The sequence below is a fragment of the Exophiala xenobiotica genome, assembly GCF_000835505.1.
Source record: "Exophiala xenobiotica strain CBS 118157 unplaced genomic scaffold supercont1.1, whole genome shotgun sequence".
Taxonomy (NCBI): domain Eukaryota; kingdom Fungi; phylum Ascomycota; class Eurotiomycetes; order Chaetothyriales; family Herpotrichiellaceae; genus Exophiala; species Exophiala xenobiotica.
In genome coordinates, this window is record NW_013562494.1 from 1,389,621 (window position 1) to 1,409,416 (window position 19,796).

At 52.5% G+C, this 19,796-nt stretch overlaps 8 protein-coding genes across 10 annotated transcripts; 5 read left to right on the forward strand and 3 right to left on the reverse strand.

Annotated features, from left to right (window-relative positions):
- Window positions 1–43: 43 nt before the first annotated feature.
- PV05_00542 lies at window positions 44–2,184 on the forward strand. Of its 3 annotated transcripts, XM_013465443.1 has the most exons (6): window positions 44–384; window positions 440–455; window positions 554–675; window positions 735–942; window positions 1,152–1,793; window positions 1,889–2,184. In XM_013465443.1, the coding sequence occupies exons 1-6, from the start codon at window positions 353–355 to the stop codon at window positions 1,961–1,963; spliced, it is 1,095 nt and encodes a 364-aa protein (XP_013320897.1). In that variant the 5' UTR covers window positions 44–352; the 3' UTR covers window positions 1,964–2,184. The 3 variants fall into 3 exon arrangements, with proteins under 3 accessions (XP_013320897.1, XP_013320898.1, XP_013320899.1); XM_013465444.1 differs by having other exon boundaries at window positions 440–675; XM_013465445.1 differs by having other exon boundaries at window positions 1,152–2,184.
- Window positions 2,185–3,905: 1,721 nt separating this feature from the next.
- Window positions 3,906–7,503, forward strand: PV05_00543 (uncharacterized protein). The gene has a single exon (XM_013465446.1). The coding sequence runs from the start codon at window positions 4,437–4,439 to the stop codon at window positions 7,098–7,100; it is 2,664 nt and encodes an 887-aa protein (XP_013320900.1). The 5' UTR covers window positions 3,906–4,436; the 3' UTR covers window positions 7,101–7,503.
- Window positions 7,504–7,750: 247 nt separating this feature from the next.
- PV05_00544 (uncharacterized protein) lies at window positions 7,751–8,398 on the forward strand (the record flags this gene model as incomplete). The annotated part of the gene is made up of 2 exons (XM_013465447.1): window positions 7,751–8,146; window positions 8,234–8,398. The coding sequence occupies 2 exons, from the start codon at window positions 7,751–7,753 to the stop codon at window positions 8,396–8,398; spliced, it is 561 nt and encodes a 186-aa protein (XP_013320901.1).
- PV05_00545 (thioredoxin) lies at window positions 8,124–8,543 on the forward strand (the record flags this gene model as incomplete). Its single annotated transcript, XM_013465448.1, has 1 exon — window positions 8,124–8,543. The coding sequence occupies one exon, from the start codon at window positions 8,124–8,126 to the stop codon at window positions 8,541–8,543; it is 420 nt and encodes a 139-aa protein (XP_013320902.1).
- Window positions 8,544–9,162: 619 nt separating this feature from the next.
- Window positions 9,163–13,265, reverse strand: PV05_00546 (uncharacterized protein). Its single transcript, XM_013465449.1, has 4 exons — window positions 12,953–13,265; window positions 12,621–12,781; window positions 12,371–12,561; window positions 9,163–12,206 (listed from the first exon to the last, which is right to left on the reverse strand). The coding sequence occupies exons 1-4, from the start codon at window positions 13,155–13,157 to the stop codon at window positions 9,710–9,712; spliced, it is 3,054 nt and encodes a 1,017-aa protein (XP_013320903.1). The 5' UTR covers window positions 13,158–13,265; the 3' UTR covers window positions 9,163–9,709.
- A 515-nt stretch (window positions 13,266–13,780) lies between these two features.
- Window positions 13,781–16,947, reverse strand: PV05_00547 (uncharacterized protein). The gene is made up of 2 exons (XM_013465450.1): window positions 16,773–16,947; window positions 13,781–16,712 (listed from the first exon to the last, which is right to left on the reverse strand). Exons 1-2 carry the CDS (start codon window positions 16,786–16,788, stop codon window positions 14,014–14,016), a joined length of 2,715 nt encoding a protein of 904 aa, XP_013320904.1. The 5' UTR covers window positions 16,789–16,947; the 3' UTR covers window positions 13,781–14,013.
- Window positions 16,948–17,138: 191 nt separating this feature from the next.
- Window positions 17,139–18,443, forward strand: PV05_00548 (uncharacterized protein). The gene is made up of 3 exons (XM_013465451.1): window positions 17,139–17,456; window positions 17,506–17,717; window positions 17,770–18,443. Exons 1-3 carry the CDS (start codon window positions 17,382–17,384, stop codon window positions 18,200–18,202), a joined length of 720 nt encoding a protein of 239 aa, XP_013320905.1. The 5' UTR covers window positions 17,139–17,381; the 3' UTR covers window positions 18,203–18,443.
- On the reverse strand, window positions 17,482–19,505 carry PV05_00549 (uncharacterized protein). The gene is made up of 2 exons (XM_013465452.1): window positions 17,761–19,505; window positions 17,482–17,706 (listed from the first exon to the last, which is right to left on the reverse strand). The coding sequence occupies exon 1, from the start codon at window positions 19,476–19,478 to the stop codon at window positions 18,408–18,410; it is 1,071 nt and encodes a 356-aa protein (XP_013320906.1). The 5' UTR covers window positions 19,479–19,505; the 3' UTR covers window positions 17,482–17,706; window positions 17,761–18,407.
- Window positions 19,506–19,796: the final 291 nt, after the last annotated feature.

Genomic DNA, 19,796 nt, shown 5'->3' on the forward strand with positions numbered 1-19,796 from the left:
GTCTGCTTGACTCGCCTGCCCCATACAGCAAAAACAGTAAGTACTCCAATCTGAAAGGTGTTGACGCCCTGCGAGCAGTTGTTTGTGGTGAGTTGTACGTGTAAATTGGTGGTCTGATATGGGAGTATATAGGAAGAAAGATTTGCTCTTCTCTGCAAACGCAAAGTCCTTTTCAGGTCCTCAATAGAAGTGAGTTGTTGTTCTGCTACCTATTGTGCCTATTGTATAGGTCCTCGTGCGGCAGAAAACCCAACTTTTCTGTCCGAAGTTCGGATCCAAGTCACTGGGAGCAACTATCTGACCAGTCAAAACACACTTCTCTGCTGCACCATCCTACAATTCACTCTGAGCCATGCCTACTGAGAAGAAGATTGTCGTGGTTGGGTGAGTCCAGTGATTGAAGTCTGCGCATTGTGGTGTCCTGCTGACTTTGTCGTAGAGCCGGCGTGGCGGGTGTGAGTATTGTCCTTTCCGGGAGACTGTGCCTCCTCAAGAAGCATGAGTTCTATGTTTTGTACTCGTCTTCACCGGACGGTTTTCTGACTAAGGGTAGCTCACCACAGCCCTTTTGTTGTCCAAGAATCCCAGGTACAAGATCACAATTGCCGCAAAGCACATGCCTGGAGATTATGACATTGAATATGCTTCGCCTTGGGCTGGAGCAAATTATATGCCGTGAGCAGACAGTTCTCCCAGAACCACGAAGAAGCAGACCAACTTATCCTCCTGCACAGAGTCTCGGTAAAAGGCACACCCGCACAAGAATGGGATAAGAATACGTGGGAGCCGCTTGCAGACCTGGCACGTAACCATCCCGAGGCAGGGGTTCACTTCCAAAAATGCGAAATTTACAATCGTAAAAAGGACGTATCTTCGCCAACCGCAGCTTGGTTTGCCGAGCTGCTCAGCCCGACACCCTGGTTCAGTACCCTTTTCGACGATGTAAGTCATTCCAGTATCAGCCAAATTTGCAGGACGAGCTGCATTTTCCTGACAGGAGTCCACCGATCCAAACAAGTGGACTGCCCCTTCAAAGGGGACTGTTCCCACTTGCCCAGTCAAGTCCGTCGCTGAAGGACTTCCGTGTCAGACAGTGCCTTCATAACCAGCTTCGTCCTCAGTACTATGGCCTGTACTAATCTCCATATTAGTTCCACGAGATACCCAAAAAGGATCTCAAACCAGGCGTCGATAACGCCACGCGCTTCACGTCAGTCTGCATCAATACGGCGATATACTTGCCATGGTTAGTGTCTCAATGTTTGAAGAACGGCGTCGTCCTTAAGAGGGCGATATTCAAACATATTTCGGATGCAGCTGCCTCAGGAGTCCACCATCTTGGCGGCGCGGCAGACCTCGTGGTCAATTGTACAGGTCTCTCGGCTAATAAACTCGGTGGCGTTATGGACAAGACTGTTGTTCCCGCCAGGGGGCAGATTGTTATCGTTAGAAACGTGGCACCATCGATGTACTCGATATCTGGAACCGATGACGGACCGGATGAAGCCTGTTATATCATGACTCGTGCGGCCGGTGGTGGCACAATCCTCGGCGGCTGTTATCAGAAGGGCAATTGGGAGTCTCAGCCAGACCCGAGTCTCGCAATCAGAATCATGAAAAGATGTGTCGATATGTGCCCGGAGCTGACTGGCGGAAAGGGCATTGAGCACCTGGATATCATCCGGCACGGCGTCGGGTTAAGGCCCGTCCGGGAGGGAGGCACCAGGATCGAGAAGGAGAAAATCAACGGCATCTGGACAGTGCACAACTATGGCAGTGGAGGAGCCGGTTATGTATGTGTTCCCTGTCCAGAAGACTGTGGCGTTCAAGCACGAGTCTTGTGCTTTACTCCTGTCTCGATCGGTACAGTTTGCTGACGGTTTTGCAGCAATCCTCGTATGGCTGCGCCCAAGCAGCAGTGAAGTTGGTAGAGGAAGCTCTTGAAGACCGCGCGAGATTGTGAGTTATCCAGACGACCGCAGGAGATATTGAGCGCCGCCGACAAAGCACGGTTGAGTCGGATCTTGTTAGACAGAATTGTGTCCAGAAGTACCCCGTACTCCGTGGCCAGATTGGCTTTCAAAGCACTGAGGAGGCAGTGGCTGCTGTGCACTCTTGGGACCGTGGCTCCTCAATTTAAATAACGCCTCTGTGCAAATTGAAGGCGTGCAAGTTTTCACAACGTCAGCTCTTCTTGGCCATATAATACTGTCGGTCGCCATGTGGTCTAATTGCTCAGCCAGTCAGATTGCCATCTTGGCTGAACGTTGAGGTGACTGCCATGATTTGGGAACGAACTGGAGGTCAAGATACAACTGTGACTCGCCTATCGAGAAGATTACCGACATGGACGTGAGGGACTGCAAGACGCCGCTGACGGTCAAATGCTCCGGCGCAGCGCCACAACCGTAAGCTACGTCGGTCTGGCTCTTTATTAGTACTCGTATAGTCTGCCTCGACTCCTCGAGTGCTTTGGTCGACGCATCCCTGCTGTTTCGGGACGTATGTATGCGTCGAACCTTGTGTTCATTGAGGTACACGACAATACTAGGATATGCCGGCTACGAAACTGGTGGCAATTGACATTTGTCCATTGTAGCCGAAATAGATCAGCGCAGTCTCGAAACAGGATTGTCGAGTCTGAGACATGTGCTGGGAAGAGAGAAGATCGATGCAGGACCGGCTCTTCACCTCCAGGATCCCTGCATCCACGACGCAACAGGTACTTGGCAGCCGGTACCTGGCCTTGCTGGCTGGCTGGTCAAGTGCGACAACCGTGGACAACATTCTTCGAGAATGTCAACACACTACTCGTACCGGACGTCATCATACAAGCAATGCCCCAAGCTCGGTCGATGGACGATGGACGATGGATGAGATGCTCCCGCGGCTCCTCACTGGATTCAGGCGGGAACAAATCCACCTCTAGCTTACATCAGGACGGAGACGCCCCGCGCATCGCATCACCTATGGGGGCTTTTCATGTGCAGAGCAGACGAAAAGACGTTGTGCTATGCTTCACCAATCTTGCGCTCGCACTCCCTCGGTGGGCTTCCTATGTGAACAACGTTGTACCTGTACCTGGTCTTCTGCTGTGTTCCTTGCATGTCAGACGCTGCTTAAACTCCGCTTGGTATGACGCTTGTCCCTCGCGTGCGCAGCCCATGCACAAAGGATCCTCGGTTCCTTGAGGCTCGCAGGTAATGGGAAAAATCTCTTGGTCGAATGAGAGGACCAAAAGTTCGGGATTGCCGTAGCCAGTCGTATTTGACTGTAGCTTGTTGATCTTAGCTCGCTGGGGGCAGCCGTCCCTAAGGAAACGATCGAAGATAGAAGTGGTCTGTCCTCGAGCTCGCACTGGGCGGCTGGGCTGGCCGTCATGATTGGGATGATTTTGCAAGACAGCTGGCGGGACCAATGCGTGCATCCAGAGCTGTTGTGAATCTGTGACGCTCCCTCTTGCAAGCAGGGTCTTGGGGGACAACTTGATTGACAACCAACCTTGACCCTGTGATGCCAGCGATTCCACTGATGGCTGTGAAGATCTACTATGTGATTGCTCAGAGAGGCTCATGAGCGGCCTTGACGAGTGGCTTGCTTCTATCCGTAAAACGCCTCGAGAAGGAACTGGCCTCACAATACGAGCCCACCCACGAGCAGCGCCATAAGCTCAGAGCTGTTCAAGGCCCACCCCAGGCCCCTAAGCCCCTAGGCTCTTAGGCTCACCAGGTTATGGCCAGAAGAGTTTAAGCAGGTTTAGCCCGCCCTTTGGTTCTTTCTTGTGCCCGCCCATCGCCACCGCCCGGCGCCGCTCGCCTTTCTGCAGTGGGCGCTGGACCGCTGGTTGCTGCCACTCTCGACATCATCGCCTCTCTTCCGTCATTCGCGGCTTCTGCCACCACCAGGTCGAACTCTTTCATTCAGTCACGTCGACCAAACAACCAACCCCGTCAAACCACCTGCATCGAATTCGCCTTCAATCACCCTTCTACATTCATCATTCACTTTCGTTCAAGAATTCGTCCAGAAGCAAATTACCATTTTACTCCGCCTACCCAGTCGACGCTCATTCCAGCCTTATTTTCACGTGCCTTCCTAGGACCCCTCCGCGGTAGCCTCGACCCTCATCTATCTGTCATCGAACCAGCCTTTTGCCCCGTCCAGACCTGTCAGTTCGAAGAAGCTTACGACCGCCACTGCGCATCGTGGCCTTCCCTTCAAAACAATCAACATCTCACTCTTTTACCCTGCCACCCGCGATTGCCGAACGATCAGGCATATTCTCATCCGCGCCACGAAAAAAATCCATCCTGCGTCACATCGGTCGTCGTTGATGTCTTCGATTCAGCCTTGCAATCCTCCACCCCGACTCAACCTCGTTCCTTGACGGCGCCCTCTTCGGGTCTGTCCTGCGCTTCCACACTTTTGGCCTCAGCATGGGATTTTGGCCATTTGGAGGACGCAAAAAAGCCCGCTCGAGTCAGGCACAACCTCAAGCGCTGCATACGCAGTCGGAAAAAGAGGAACGGGATATTAGAACACGGATAGATTCGAATACCTCCGAGGAGATGGGCACCATGGCACGGGGTCAAAACAAACGCGGTTCGGACGAGAAGCCACGGCGCCTGTCCAAGCAAAGGGTCCCGAGTCAGCCTAAAAATGTTTCCCGAGCGCAGACGGTCTCGGTCGGTAGTCCTGCCTCCGAGGCCTGGAATAGACGGAGAGATTCTGCAACAGAATCAGGGGCCATGGGAGGGCAGAAAGCGTATTCTCAGAATCCGACATCTCAGTTGAGCATTGGCCCCGAGGAGTTCACTGCGTTACCGCAGGCTCCAACCCTGTTGGCCAGACGCGGGACGTATGATCCAGCTTTGACACGGAGGAAGTCCAGCAAGAGGAAGGCAGAAGATTATGCTCGTGAGAGGGAGATCCGTGCCATGAGTTCGCCTGGGTACAAGCTGAAGCGGCCGTCGTCTTATTCAGGATCGGGGCCATTACGTCGCGACACCAAGGAAGTCCCTGGCGACCTCAACCGACGACTCGAGCGACCGGGTTCAAAGGTCTCCTTACCGTTGCCGGAGGTGATACAGGAAGGTGAAGATTTTGAGCATCAAGGGTCTTTCAAAGTCGGGATATTGGCCGCTTTGACTCCGCGACCAACCCTCACCTACGTCAATTCTACTCGATCCCCGACCGGAAAACAACCTGCAAGGATAAAGCCGTCAGTCCAACAAGCCATCGAGGAGGAGGCCCCTGCTTCCAAGAAGAGGATCGACGACTTGGCGGATGACTTGGACGCTGGTGGTTTGAGAGAGTTGATGGAACGAGATCGGCGACGACATGAGAGAAAGAAGGCTGCGGAGCGGGAGCGCCTCCAGCGGAAGCTTCAGCGCAAGGCTGATAGACAAAGGGAAGAGGAATTGCGCGGCCGCCCAGTCATGGAACCGTCAAGAGATCCCGCAACTCATGGACTAGAAGAGCGCGAGCGGCGAGGCAGAACGCCTTTCGAGGCTGGTACAGAAAGTTCAGACGTCGCCGGCTTTCCGAGCTCTCCTAGTCCTCGGGGACGAGCAACCGATCCCTTCAAGGACCCTGAATCTCAGCCTGGCCAGGCCAGACCTACCCACCATATCAGGAACCCATTTGAAGATGAGAAGGATGTCGACCTCATGGAAGATCCATTCTCTCACGATGAAGATGAAGAAGCACCTGTACAGGTCAAGTCTCCGCTGCGAACCGTATTCCCAGTTGAGATCAAAGGGAATCAAAAGCCTTCCCAGGCGACGACAATATCACCTCCTACTTCACCCGTACAGCGACCATCCGATCACCAGAGTACGTCTCAAACTTCCGGACTCGCTCGCGAAATTAGTCCGGACATACCGGAACATGGACGTTTCGGGCGATGGGCTTCAGATCAGAGCAGTCAGCAACATCAGCTGAGCTCATGGACCAGCTTTTTCAAACGTGGGACTAGGCGCAAGACCAGCGCTGCAGACCGAGGCAGAAGTACACCCTCTGAGTTCTCCAACACATCTCGAGAGTCGTTCGCTCGCAAACAGCAGCCACCTCCTGTGGTCGTGCCTCGCACTTTTCGAAGTTCTGACTCGTCTGGAGTCCCCCAGAGGACAATGTCCAAATTTCGGGAAGACCTTCCAGAATTGCCTATCTCGCCTCCAGATTCGCGTGTCCAATCGCCTGAAGTGATGACTGGCCCTCAGGCAGGGGCAGTGCATACAGTCAGGCCATCGCATTCGGGCACTTTGGATGGTATGAGCCTTGGTACCAGTTCCAGCAACCCTGCCTTGGAAGGTCGACCTACACGGTCCATGGAGATGGATACGGGCATGGAGGCAGTATCTGGAGTCGTCATGTCTCAATCCCTTGCATCAGTCGACTCCGAAGGCTCATGGCTCTCAGGTAAACCCGTCAAGCGGCTGTCTGGTGGCCCAAGCCATCCACTTCGGCAGAGCCAGTCTTCGATCCCTCCAAATGCTGTCCCTGGAAGCTTTGAGACCGAGGAAGACGAACTTGCACATGACGAGTACTTCAACAGCTTAAGTCCTGGGCCCAGTGGGCGCCGAGATTCGACTACATCTACAGGTCGCAGAGCGAGCAGCAATGTAATCGACCTGGAACGGGAACGAGAGCAAAGCCCCGCCCCAGAAGTGCCTCCACTCCCAGTCAGCCAAGGAGTTGATGAGACATGGCACGCAGGTATTGGAAGACAGGCAACTGTGGTCCGTCAGGCTAATCGAGCAAAGTCCACTGAAGGGCTATTGAAGGAATTCGGGACGGATTCTCCTGAAGGATCCCGAAGGTCAAGCTCAGAGGGGGACGATGAAGCCAGCGATGCCGAAGTGGCAGAGGCAGTTACACCGGGAACGGAATTGGCCGGGGCACCAATTCTGCGAGCGAAAAGTGTGGAATACAAGGGTAAGGGTCATGCTCGACATATCAGCGCTGGCAGCGCGAGGCTATTGGACATTCGGCGAGCATCATCGGTTTCACATTCTGATGTGCCCCAACGAAGTCCGAGTCTGCCTCAAAAGTCAACAAGCACGGTTCAAGAAGAACAGTCACCTTCGAAGCAATCCTAATCAGGGATTGCGATGAGACTTTCCTTTGTTATTTCCTCAGTTTCAACTCCCGGCAGAGCACGCGTATATACGAAAGACGTTGGGCAGGCTGGACGATTTTGATGATACCAGAAGATACCCCGCAAATCGCTCATTTTACAGTCAAAGATGACACAAGGAGAAGGGCCACTTGGATGATTTGGAGCTATTAGCAATCAAAATTTCGATGTACAGCCAAAGCAATTGATTTGCAATGGCGGGCTTGGTTTGAAGCAGAAGTGTTTGCAAATAAAAAGGGATGGGAACGGTAATATGGCCAGTCTTTCCCGGATCACGGCCGTCAGGAACCGGAATCATACATGTACTACAACTGAAATTGGCACACATTGAACGAAGAATGATTAGAGTGACTAGATGTTTCGAGCACCCTTGCTTGCTTGGTCAGTGAGCACGGAGTATGGAGTAGTTATCCTCGCCGTCTCGCAGTGTCTGATCACTCTCCGTGACTCTCTTCACACTGCAATAGCGGCAAGAAGACTTGGACGTATCAGGGCACGCACGTGACATGACGAATTCCAAATCCTCCTCGCCTCGAAGCCACTAGCTCAAACTCGATTTGAAATGACTGCGCATCGCGTCATGGGCGAATTGAAAATCATTCTCACCTCTGAATGTCCCGCTTCCCGCTTTGGTTGCCTGCGGCATCTGGTGCTTCTGCATTTCTAAGCTCCTGCACTCACATCCCCGATACCGTCATCATCAGCAATTCCCGATTACCTCTACCTCTGACCGTTCTTAAATCTCTTTGTCACTCTCTCGCATCTTTCCCTTTCCATTTCCATTCCTCTCCCATAACATCCAAAGATAAATACCTTCGCCCTGGCCTCATCAATCCGTTCCTCGTCCGTCAAACTCCAGCGCCTCCTACTACAACAACACCACCCATTATTATCAGCCACAGCAAGAACCACCCCACTTCGAACAACAAATTCCCGCTTCTTCACAACAACCAAACCCAACAACTTCACACAGACCACTCGCAAAATGACGGTCCACAATCTCGCAGAGTACGTAGCCTACCATCAAGCCAAGCTGCGTGAAGAGCGAGCTCAGGCTGCCCCTGCAAAAAGATATGGTGTTAACCCCCTCCACAGCAAACCCTCCTTCCGCACCTCCGTGTACAACGCCGGCGGCGACAAACTCGTCGTGGTCGACTGCTTCGCCACCTGGTGCGGACCCTGCAAGGTCATCGCCCCGGAACTCGTCAAATTCTCCGAATCACCCGAGTTCAAGGACAAGGTCGCCTTCTACAAGATTGACGTCGACGAGGTCCCCGACATCGCCCAGGAGCTCGGTGTCCGCGCCATGCCCACATTCATGCTCTTCAAGAACGGCGAGAAGGTCGGCGAGGTCGTCGGTGCCAACAAGAAAGCTCTCGAACAGGCCATCAAGGACAACTTGTAGAGAGAGAACCCGAGAAAAATCCGACGACATCGGCCTCGTCTCTTTCCCACTCGATTGATTCGAATGAACTTGGGTGGACATTTATTGGGACAGACCAGTACTGGAGCACAAGCAGCAGCGAGGAAACGATGTTGGAGAATATCCTACACAGCATAGCAAAGATGGGACCAGACTTTTGTAGAAATATGCCTTCCACACTGGGCTCCTTCATGGTAATGTGCAGGACGTTGTGAAACGTCAAAAGTCAAAGGTGGGGGACCAGCCCCTCTTGAGATGAGCGCAGAAACAGAAAATGATAAAACAGTGATAACAATCCCATGATTCATCTTATTTCACATTGCGCCTATACTCGTAAGACGTGGTTCTTCAATTTTGCTGAACATTCCTCTCCTGCCCTGCTCCGTCCTTGCCATTATTTCCCACGTCCGCCATGCGCAGCCGGGGAGATTACCCAAGGGGATGGATATAGGTACGTTCAGGCTGGAAAATGACAATTGACGATTAACAATGACAGTAATTACTGCCAAAACAGATACCTGAGGTATCTAGCTCGCAGCGTCGAAAACGAGTCTGATCATCACACACACTCTCAAACAGCACGGGACCAGAGACGTTGTTCCAAGTTTTTAATGCTTGTTCTTACTCCGTACGGAGCATATATTCACATTTCAAATATGTCTGTTGACCCATAGTATACAGTATACAATATACAATATCCAGATATCCAGAATCAAGACGTCTGTCCCGTCTTCTTCTCTTCCCCCGCCTTTGACCCTCTTGTCCCTGCTGTAGCAGTCACCTGAAGGCAAGGCTGTGATGAGGTATTTTGTTTGTTCGTTATCATAAACTTCGTGTTCATTGGTTTCCAGTGTCATATGATGCCAGCAGATTGCAGATTGCAGTCTGCATGGAGCATTTTGTATAGCATCCGGTAAGGGTGAGCATCGGCAACCCTGCTTTGCACACTTCGCTGTCGCAATCATGCATGAGTCGTCTCAAAGGTACTCGGACAGTCGTAGGCAAAATCGTGGTAGTCCAGAATCCGAGCTCAATAAGGTCAACTCTCCCAGCCGGCTGCAAAGATTTGGCCATGCTGGCCGTTGTGCTAAGGGAGTTCCATCAGAGTCCTGTCGTCAAAGGCGTGGAATCTCAACGTCTCCTGCTCTTCACACGACCGTACCACACTTCTTACAACGGATGCTCTGGCCCTTATCTGTCATTGTCGCTCTGAATGTCTTATTGCCACATTTTCGACAACGCAAATCACCCTCACTGCCAGCGCTACTTCGCCGCCTCGACCGGGATTTGCGGCTTTTCTCGGCTCGCTCATCATCACCATCGTGCACACTTACATTTGCGCTGTTCGCTCCCTGCTCAGAACTAGCAACCTCGCTACTCAACTGACTGACATAGCTTCCTGCGCGCGAGAGCGGATTTCCATCGAGTCCCTGATATCCCGGCGATCGAGGAGCGTGTTTTGCCATGGGCGCAAGCGTATTTCGCATGTCCCATGCCATGAAGGATTGTTGGTCCATTAAGAGAAGAGGGTCGTTGTGCGGCAGACCTGACGGGCTAGGATTCGTTCTGATAGGTACGATATTTGTGTGTGCAATGTGGGTTTCGTATTCGGGAGTCTTTTGCGAGGCGGAATGAAAGCTTCCGGGTGATTCTGCTGTAGGTGACGTGACAGCGATGGATGGTCCATTTTGTATCTGATTAAGTGGTGAGTGATATACTGGAGAGGTAGGTGAGAGAAGGCCGTTCTTGTTCGGTGGTGAGGTTTTGCGCATCGAGAGTCGGTGCGAGATCAATTTCTTCGGCGACGCGCTACGTGACCGGTCGTTGCTCAAGGACCCGCGGATTTCGACCATGCTAGCGGCTGTACCATTGCCGCCGTTCGTGGCGTTCACGGAATTTCTCCAGCTCAAGATGCGATCGGTAGACTGGTTTTTCGAGCCCATGACAAATGAACTTCGACGAGTCGAGGAAGCCCCGGATGTTCGAGTGTTGACAGAACCGCTCCGACCAAGCATTTTTTTGGAGAAGGTCGAGCCCCCGTCCCAGGATTCGTGTTTTCGTTTCTGAAACGCACAATCCTGCCGGAAGACCTTGATCTGACCAGTATAATCCGCTGTCACGATGATCTGACCTCCCGAATGAGAATGTCGGGCAAGGTAGGCCGGGGTCTCGGGGGCGCGCCTGGGAGATCCGGACAGTCGCTTCTCAGAGAGCGGATTCTTTTCATCCGAGCTATTATTCGTAGGCGCACGGGATGAGATGACCGAGTCTGCACGACTGAACAAAGTCACCGGCGGAGGATTGCAAAGGTCGTACAGAGGATCTCCAGACTGTGCAAGCAATCTCCGCGTTTTCTCAGGAGCTAGCAGCGCAGTTGTGACAATTGCCGAATGCGCCTCGAACACTTCCATCGGTCGCTTATCATTATCGAGCCTCTCCTGAACCGAAGTAGGCCATATGTACACCTTTCGATCCTCACTGCCACAGATCACATACTTCCCATCATCGCTGAACGAGGCATGTATTTGGCTGCAGGAATTCTCGTTTCCACGGAACTTCACCTCCAGTGTCCTATCCTTCAGGTTGTACATGCGTATACGTGAGTCATTGCTGGTGATCAAAAGCTTGACATCTGGTTGAGCACCGTCTTTTGGCAAGGCAATGGTATCAATGCCAGTGATCTTGCTCCCCTTTGCATTTTTACCTCGTGCCGACCGGACGTGTATTTGCGAATGTGCTTTCAGGCCTTCAGTGTCGTAGAGTATGCATAGGCCGTTAAGACAGCCGGCGATGGCGGTCTTTCCGTCGGGAGTAAAGGCCACAGCAGTCACCATGTCAGGCACTTGGGCCCAGTACGCCACATTCTTGTCCGGTATACTCCACAGCCGCAACTTGGAGTCCAGCGAGCCAGCCAGGAAGAAACGATCATCTCGTGGGTGAAATTGTATCGAAGTGACAAAGTCATTATGCTTGAAGGCGCACAAGCATTCTGCTCGGCTGACATGGTATAATCGGACTGTCTTATCCATGGATGAAGAGAGCAGGAAGTTGTTCTTGCTCCAGCTGAGATCCAGTATACTCGAGGTGTGGCCATCATACTCCCGCGCGAGCTTGCTCTTGAAAACTGGCGCATTGAGCTTCATCTTGTCTCCATCATGATCGGACTCGGCCAGCTTGTCCTCGGCATCACGGTCCTCAGGGGTGGCTATGACTTCCCACACTCTCAACTTCTTATCCTGCCCAGCAGCAGCAAGGTATCTCCCATCTTTTGAAAATTCCATCGCCCATATGGCAGAATTCGTGGTACTGGTTGCCGGACTCGGCTGGGTGACGGGAGTATCTTTGATGTCGTGGATCTTGGAGTCAATCGACGTCTTCCTCGACTTCGTCCTTGGTGTGTCGAGCGCTATCTGAGCTAGAAAAAGCCGGTCAAAGTCCTTCTCTTTCCCATACTGAGCTTTGACCTTGATGTATCGTGGAGGAGCGGGGAACTTTGGTATGAAGCCAACAGGCTGGGAAAATACCTCGGCCTCGACGCCGGCGGAACGATCGTCGGCGAGCTCTGAAACAGTATCGTCACGCAGGTCCATTGAATCGCGTTTCTTGGGGCCGCCCATGATGCGACTTAGGAACGATACTCCTTTCCTGCGCACAATACATGTCAGCCTTGTACATGTCAGTGCGACGAGGCTGCGGCGGGCGTCCGCGCAGGATGCCTGGGAAAGTGGGTGGTAGTGACGGTCACGCAGCGCGACATGAAATGGGCTACGAATGATTTTGTTTGTCTGTTGTCTGTTTGCACAACTCACTTCTTGTCCTTGCTTAACTTGTTGCTACTAGCACCGCTATCGACTCTCCGCAGAGGCACCGGGTCGGAGGACATTCTGCCCGAGTATAGGTCTTCGGATGGACCGGATTCCGCATAAGTGGATTTGGAGGGCACACCGCTCTGTTGGATTTGAGGCTGCCTGCTCTGCTGGTGAGTGCGCTCTCGAATTTGCTGTCCGTATGGTGAGCAGCCGTAAGGCGACCAAGTGGGTGTAAGGGATCTGGACGTACCCGTGAGATTGGGTCAAGGACCTGGACCTGCTCACCATTGGCGGCTTGCGCCTCTGAGGAGCTAAGGACAGGACTCATATCGGCCGATGATGCTGGATTCAGGCCTAAATTATAGACATGGGTAGAGTTGCGAACAGTATTCGTATTTGGAAGTGGGGTGACTGAGGTTCAAGACGAAGCACAGTCAGCATTCGAATGATACAATGACGGGAGCGGGTTGCAGCAGCTGTCGTGACGGCAATAGCCATGCAGATCGGCGGCCATGGAAGGCAAAAGGTCGAACGAGGAGAGTGCTGAGTGATGGTTCACATAACACCAACTGCAAAACATACCGTTGGTAGCAGTTCCCGAGTCATGGTCGCTGATGTTGATGGTTGGTGGACGATTTGTGTGGTGGTGGTGGTGGTGGTGGTGATTATGGTTCAAGGTTCCAACAGCCTCGGCCATGAACAAACTTGCGCCTGGACCGGGACATGGACCTGGACCTGAACCTGGACCTCGTACTGGAATCGGGCGAGGCGGCGCAACCTCTGCCATTGCCCACAGCACAATGGGAGATGCATTCGACAAACACGAGTGAAGCAAAAGTGTCTACCCGGTAGTGTAGCAGACTTCTTACCGTGACGGACTCTAGGTTATTGAGCGCATGCCCGCAAGGAGGGGCCTTGGGCCATCTTCAGTAATATTCAATTTTCTTGTATTCTCCGTGGCCGCGTCAGGACCTTGTCGATCGGGGCGCGGCAGCACAAGCATCCTTCTATCCACCACCTACTACGTAAGGGCATGTGTGGGCATGGCAATCAGCCTCACTAGCTCTTTCGCAAGGACTTCCCAAAAGTCCTACACCAGCCCGCATTCGAGCTGGACTCGGTGGCCTTGCGTTTCAGCGCCTACTATAGTAGAAGAAATGGTGCCAAGTGCGCTTCTCGCCCCACGACGCTGGTGTGAAGCTGATTACTGTGTTACAGAGTGGCTATCGCGAGTCCCGATGTGTTGCTGAGGTCATGCTTTGCGAGATGTGATGATCCACCTCGTGCCATGCTCTCTCATTTTCCTGGCCCCAGTACGGTGAGGACCCCTCGCAAATTATACTGTTTCCGTCTGTAGTCTATGCACGACCTGCAGACACATGCTTCTTGTGCAGATTACATAACTTTGGCGTCTCGGAGAATAAAACAAAAAGTCACCCGGGCACCGGGGAAGCCGAATACGATGTACGTAGACTGACCCCGTTCAAAAATACTTCCCGAAGAACAGCGCATAATATTTGACTACATAAGACAGGCCACGGACAGGCTGACTCGCCGTCGCCGAAACAAGCCACATGTTCGGGCTCCTCAAGCCTAGCAACATAGTCTTGGACTGCCCAAAATGTCCCTCGTAGGACCACTGCTCATTGACTCTCCTGGCTGGCAATTCTGCCCAAGTAGCCCAAGAGAAATGCCTTGTTTTCTGCTCCCGTCTGTCGCTTTTCACTGGGTGTGCGATTGGCCACTGGTCCACTTGCAATTGAAGCCAGACTTCCAACTCGCGATGTTCTAGTTGAGATTGGTTCAAGACCGGATAACGGGGCTTCACCGTTCTGATTCAGGACTTGGCTAGAAGACAATGGAGACACTACGCCAGAACCAGATGGAACTGTCGTCCCTCTTGGGGTAATGTCTAGACCGCCGCCAAAAAGTGACAGCAAGGTTTGCTTCTGCGCCTCGGTCTGAGAAGATTGCCGACTCATTGCCTGTCTTCCACTCCCCAGAATAGTAGGAGCAGGTGGAGGCGACGGAATTGCGTTCGCCTGGACGGCGTGCTGATTCGTGGCCTCGTCCGCCGTCGGTTCGGGCTCAGAGGATTCTGCAGTTTGTGGTCGGCGAAGTATCTGAGGTTGGAACGGTTTGCTCGGGGCTTTTGGCGCTGGTTTTTCTTTGATTGATCTCTTCCCTGGCGCCTTCATTCCCCGCGGAGAGCGGGAGGGTGCCGGTTGCTGTTGTCGTCGAGACTCTTCCGACCGTGTCAGAATCTTGATAGGCGTTGGCCGATTGGGGTCATATAGCGTTCGTGTGGACGCAAGAGGACTTCGTCCCATGTCGTTGGACATGTGCCGGGCCGCCCTCGAGATAGCGTCAAACTCCGGTTGATTCAGTGGTCCACTGATAGTTGCTGATGTCTCGCCTTCTCTGGGGGACGGGTGCTTTGTGGTAGCAGTAGCATCAGTAGTAGTTGCTTTTGATGAGCCGTTTTGGTTATTCTTTTTGAGCAAGGCCAGGAGAAGCTCGTTCTTGTCGCCATCTAGGTTCTGACGAGCCGGTGAAGCGGCATGTGTAGCTGCTAACTCTGCCGGTGGTTGAATTCGAGGCTTGTCTCCTGCTGTCTGCTCTGTGTTGGCCGGCTTGGTGAACAGGTTCAGAAGCGACGTCGTTTGTGCGTCGACAGGGTGAGCACGAGGTGCCATAATTGGCCTCTCGTGCTGAACCTGCTGCGATGCCACAGGCGGGAGTGATCGAGGTATATCTGGATTGTCAAGATTCGTATGCTCCCGATGATTTGTTACGCTTGGCAGTGTACCTGTTGTAGTCGTCTCATGCTGGGGTAGCGCCCCACGTTTCGACAGCGACGCTCCTCCCGAAAGAAGCTCCAGCAGCCCCTTCTTTGCAGGGGGCACCTGTGGAGGTGCTACATTCGTGGCTCCTCTGAAGACGTCTAATAGTGCTTTTGTATGATTCGTCAATTTTGGCAGCGCGCTGGCTGGAGGAACGGAAGGCTGCTGTGTTTGGTTGGTACTCTGCAGCGCAAATTGTGGATCCCCCGTCTGTTGATACGGGGCACCCTGCATTTGTGGTGGATACCATTGAGTGCTTCTGGGTGCTGGAATCGCAGATGACTCGGTACCTTGCCGATACTGGGATAAAGATGGCCGGATGGCGTTCTGAAGTTGTGGTTGAAATGGTGGAGGCGCTTGCGTCTGATCCAACTGAGGCTGACGCACATGAGAGACATGTGGCGATTGTTGTACTTGTGGAGCTTCTGAAATTTGTTCAAAAGGTGTCTGAGGTATGGGACGGGCTTGTCCTTGCGGAGCATTTCGTAGAAGTGCCAAAAGGGCGTTCGATTTCTGGGTGTCAACATGTTGCATATGACTCGGTTGCAGGACGGTCTCGGGTTGAACAGGCTGTGTAAACCCAATGTTGAGCATCTGCTTCAAGTGAGAAGTGGGATTGTTTGCAGTGACCTCTGGAAGTTCGCTCGTAATCTGTGGCACTTGTGCTGGCAAGCCCATTCCGACACCATCAACATCTTGGTCATCTTCGGTAGTCACTTCTTCGGGTACCATTGGAGGTGCCGAAAGATGAGAGCTGTACCGCGTGTCCTTCTTTCGCTGCTGGGCAATCCACTTCTTGAGCGGATTCAAGAAAGGCGCTACCATATAGAATTTGTTGGCATTGAGAGCTGGTTGGTCTGTGCCACTGCCCTCATGCTGCCGATTCTTCTTCAACGTTGGCAGATCTGTGAGCTTGTACCATTCAATCTTGCTGATTTCCTTCCGTGTCTTCGGTTCGAAGTGCGCGTCTCTGGGTACTCCTCGGAAAACATATAGCCTCATGTGCTGTTCTCGCATCGTCACCTCGATATATTTCATGTCTTTTTCATCTTTGACAAGTCCTGCTGCACGAATGTCAAAGCCCGTCTCTTCATAGACCTCGCGCACGGCGCAATCCAAGTCATTTTCGTCCTTATTGATTTTTCCTCTCGGGAAACTCCAGTTCGCGCCCTTCTTCCAGCCTTTGACGAGCACGACTTCGTCCATAGCCTCGTTCAGCATGATAGCACCACGGACTGGAACCCGCGACTTGTAGGCCAGGAACTCCGCAAAAGCGGTAGTGTGGTGTTGAGCCGACCATTGTGAGAACAGAGGACAATGTTGAAATATTCGCAGACTGAAGGCGCGTAGAGAGAGGGAAGGCAGAGAAGGGTCAAGTGGACGGATGAAGTCTTCGTAGAACCATTGTGCTTCCTCGACCTGGAAGCAGATTCGCTCTACAGATTCCAGCTCTTCGGGAGGCAAGTTTATGATGAATCGGACACAGAGGTCATCTAGCCCTACAGCGCGACCGGTGTTAGCATCCCAGACTCTTCATACGAAAGGTGTATTGCGCTCACAATCCTCCAGGTGCATTGCTCGCGGTGATTTGTGCGATGATTTGTCTGGGCATTTCCACAACCACACGGTACAGTATGGAAAGTCCCGATGTGAGACTCGGATGCAGGTTGAAATGTGCACTGCCACGAGTCTAGATCGGCGTCGAAGTTGCTGGGAGTTGTCTGGTCGAAGGTGTTCTGTGGGGTCAGCGTAACTGTGTTGTGATGAAGAAGCAGCACGAGCAGTAAGTAATGTGGCTGGTGAATGGTGGCTGTGGCTGTGGCTGTGGCTGAGACTGCCAGGATTGTCCACTAGCACAATTAGCTAGACTAAGCACCGAGAATGACGACACCCGGGCGCAATCCTGAAATGTTTCATGGTGGCAAGCAAGATTTCAGCGCCTACCAGCCAGCTTGGTGTACTTGACAACCAGCCGATCATATGCAAGCCAAGCAGGCCGTGACATGGCTCGATCCCTTTGTTTGAAGGCTAAACCGACTCACCAACGCATAGTGACATAAAAGCGCTGCGCCTTTGTTACCTCTTCCCGGCATTGGCCTATATCTTTATGACAAGTCCGCACCTCGCAGTTTATCCTCCCTTACATTTTTGACACCACTCCTTTCACCATGACTTCCTATGCTGCGAAGCTGGTAGCCAAAAGATTCTTCAAGGAGAACACCTCTAATCAAAATGGTTACGAAGTAAGCAGTCCATCCTCGATGGTCTGTCTTGACTTGCTAACATGCGCAGGATCCCTACTTCGAGACAGTCCCGGCGACCAGACTAGGAGGACTTTACAAGACGACCAAGAAGAGAAAGAGGGCTCTCCCACCTGGTCTGACTCCAGAAGAAGAGAAGATCCTCACAAAGGCCAAGAGGAGAGCGTACCGCGTCGACCTCTCTCTTGGAAACTTCTGCGGAACTAGATTCGGATGGGGAGCTGTTATCGGCCTGATACCTGCGTAAGCTGCTGTTATCGTTTGCTGTCGCGAGGATGTGACTGACCTATAGCAGGATTGGTGACGTAGCCGACCTTTTGTTGGCCTTCATGGTGTACCGAACGTGCTGCTCCGTCGAGCTACCTTCCTCCATCAAAAGCCGCATGGTGTTGAACATGGCAATCGACTTTGGCATTGGCTTGGTACCATTCATCGGTGACATTGCGGATGCCGTTTACAAATGCAATACCAGGAACGTGATATTGCTGGAGAAAGTGCTGCGCGAACGTGGCGCAAAGAGAATCAAGGGTACGCCGCATGCAAATATAGCAGATCCCAGTCTGCCAGACGAATACGATTACCAGGGCGATGAACAACTCTTGAACAATCAAAATGGCCCTCCCCCCCGATATACCTCCCGACGCGAGAATGGCAGATCGCACAGAGATCGTCGTGATGTTGAGCGAGGAGAAACTGGTGCGCCGTCACTGCCAGCACGCACGCGCTGATGTTGATTGTCGGGAGGTCCTGGTTTGCGAATGCTAGAGACTTGAGAGATAGCATGCAATACATTGTATTGAGCGATAAATTGAACGGACATTATCATTGCTGGCTTGTTCGCTTAGGAAGGCTGCGTTGAAGGACGGGATCTGCATTGTTCAACACAGTCTGACCTGTGCTACCGTAGTTCGTGGTTCGTCGGGTCCAGAGACTTCACGGCCTAACATCGTGTTTCATTCTTTCGCATCCATAGCATAAGCCCGAGTATGATGTCAAGATCCTAGTAGCCTCCACAACGGGCATGATGCAGACAGGGCATGAAACAGCAATATCATTTGGTCGCTTGACTTCGAGTTTGCTCGCTGTTCGCACCACATTCGCCACGATGCTTTGGTACTTCTCACTCTGAGACGTAATGTAAGTGTTCAGAAGGTTGTCGATTGAGGTCGTTCGTATGCTTGCGGGTTGTTGAGCCGGGGCATCGTTGTCTACGCCTCTTTCCAAGCAATACTCGGAAGCCACTTGAGCATAAGCCTGAAGTTCAGCTTTGAAGAGGTCACGAACAGGATAACTGAAGTTGATCCCACGCATCGATTGACCATCAGCAATAGTAGAAGAGACAGACCCACCTCGGCCTTTGGCCACATCTGCAAGCGCCAGTGCGGCGAGACGAGTGTCCGAATGACCCCACAAGACACTCGTACATTTCTGGTCCCTTGCCGTGGCTACTAAAAGGCGCTTCAACAAAATCGACTGTAGATCTGACCTCGTGGTTGCAGAAGTGGTGCAAGATAGGATCCGCAGAAAGAAGTCTCCGTCGGATTCATCCTCCCGGCGCACGATTCCAAGGTGTTTCAAATCCCGGTCAATATTGCTATCCAGTCGTAGTACCTCGTGCATCGAAAGCAGAGGTAGAAAATTGTGCGTGGAAAACCTTTGTTTCAGGTCTTCATAGTCGTTCTTGATAGCTGTGGAGTCATGGTCTTCGGGCAGAACGACTCGTGCGACAACAATATCATAGGATGTTCTATTGCGGTTCGCGATCTGCTTGTGAAGCTGAGCATCAAGCACTTGTAGCAGAACAAGAGACGAAGTGCCTCCAGACAGTGGGAGGAACACCCGATGCTTCTGATTGCCAGACGAGTTCTTGAATCGATATGACTCCATCCGCTTCAAGATTTTGGAATGCACATAGTAGCTGAAACAGGCGGCACATAAGCGCCTGTTCCTGATATTCAAGGCGGCATCGCGCTCACGGCACTCGACACAGGTGTCGACAGCCATATCTGCTCGAAGTATCGCCTGTTGCGGTGACTCGAGTGGAAATGGCCGAGATAGCCAGCCTGATTCGAAAGAAAATGTCCCCCGCGGCGTGGTGCATGCAGATGCTTGGCATGCAGGCAGGAGGTTTGCAGCTGGACGCCGGCAGCATTCACATAAACCAATGAAACGGGTAGATTCACTTCAATGCCAACATCACTTCGCCACCAGAATTGAGCGAATCAAAGTCACAATTGGCAGAAGAGCGCCTAACTAGATGCCAAGGGCGCAGCCTGCACAAGCCCCCATGATGCCCCCCTACTGGAGGACGCTCACTGACGC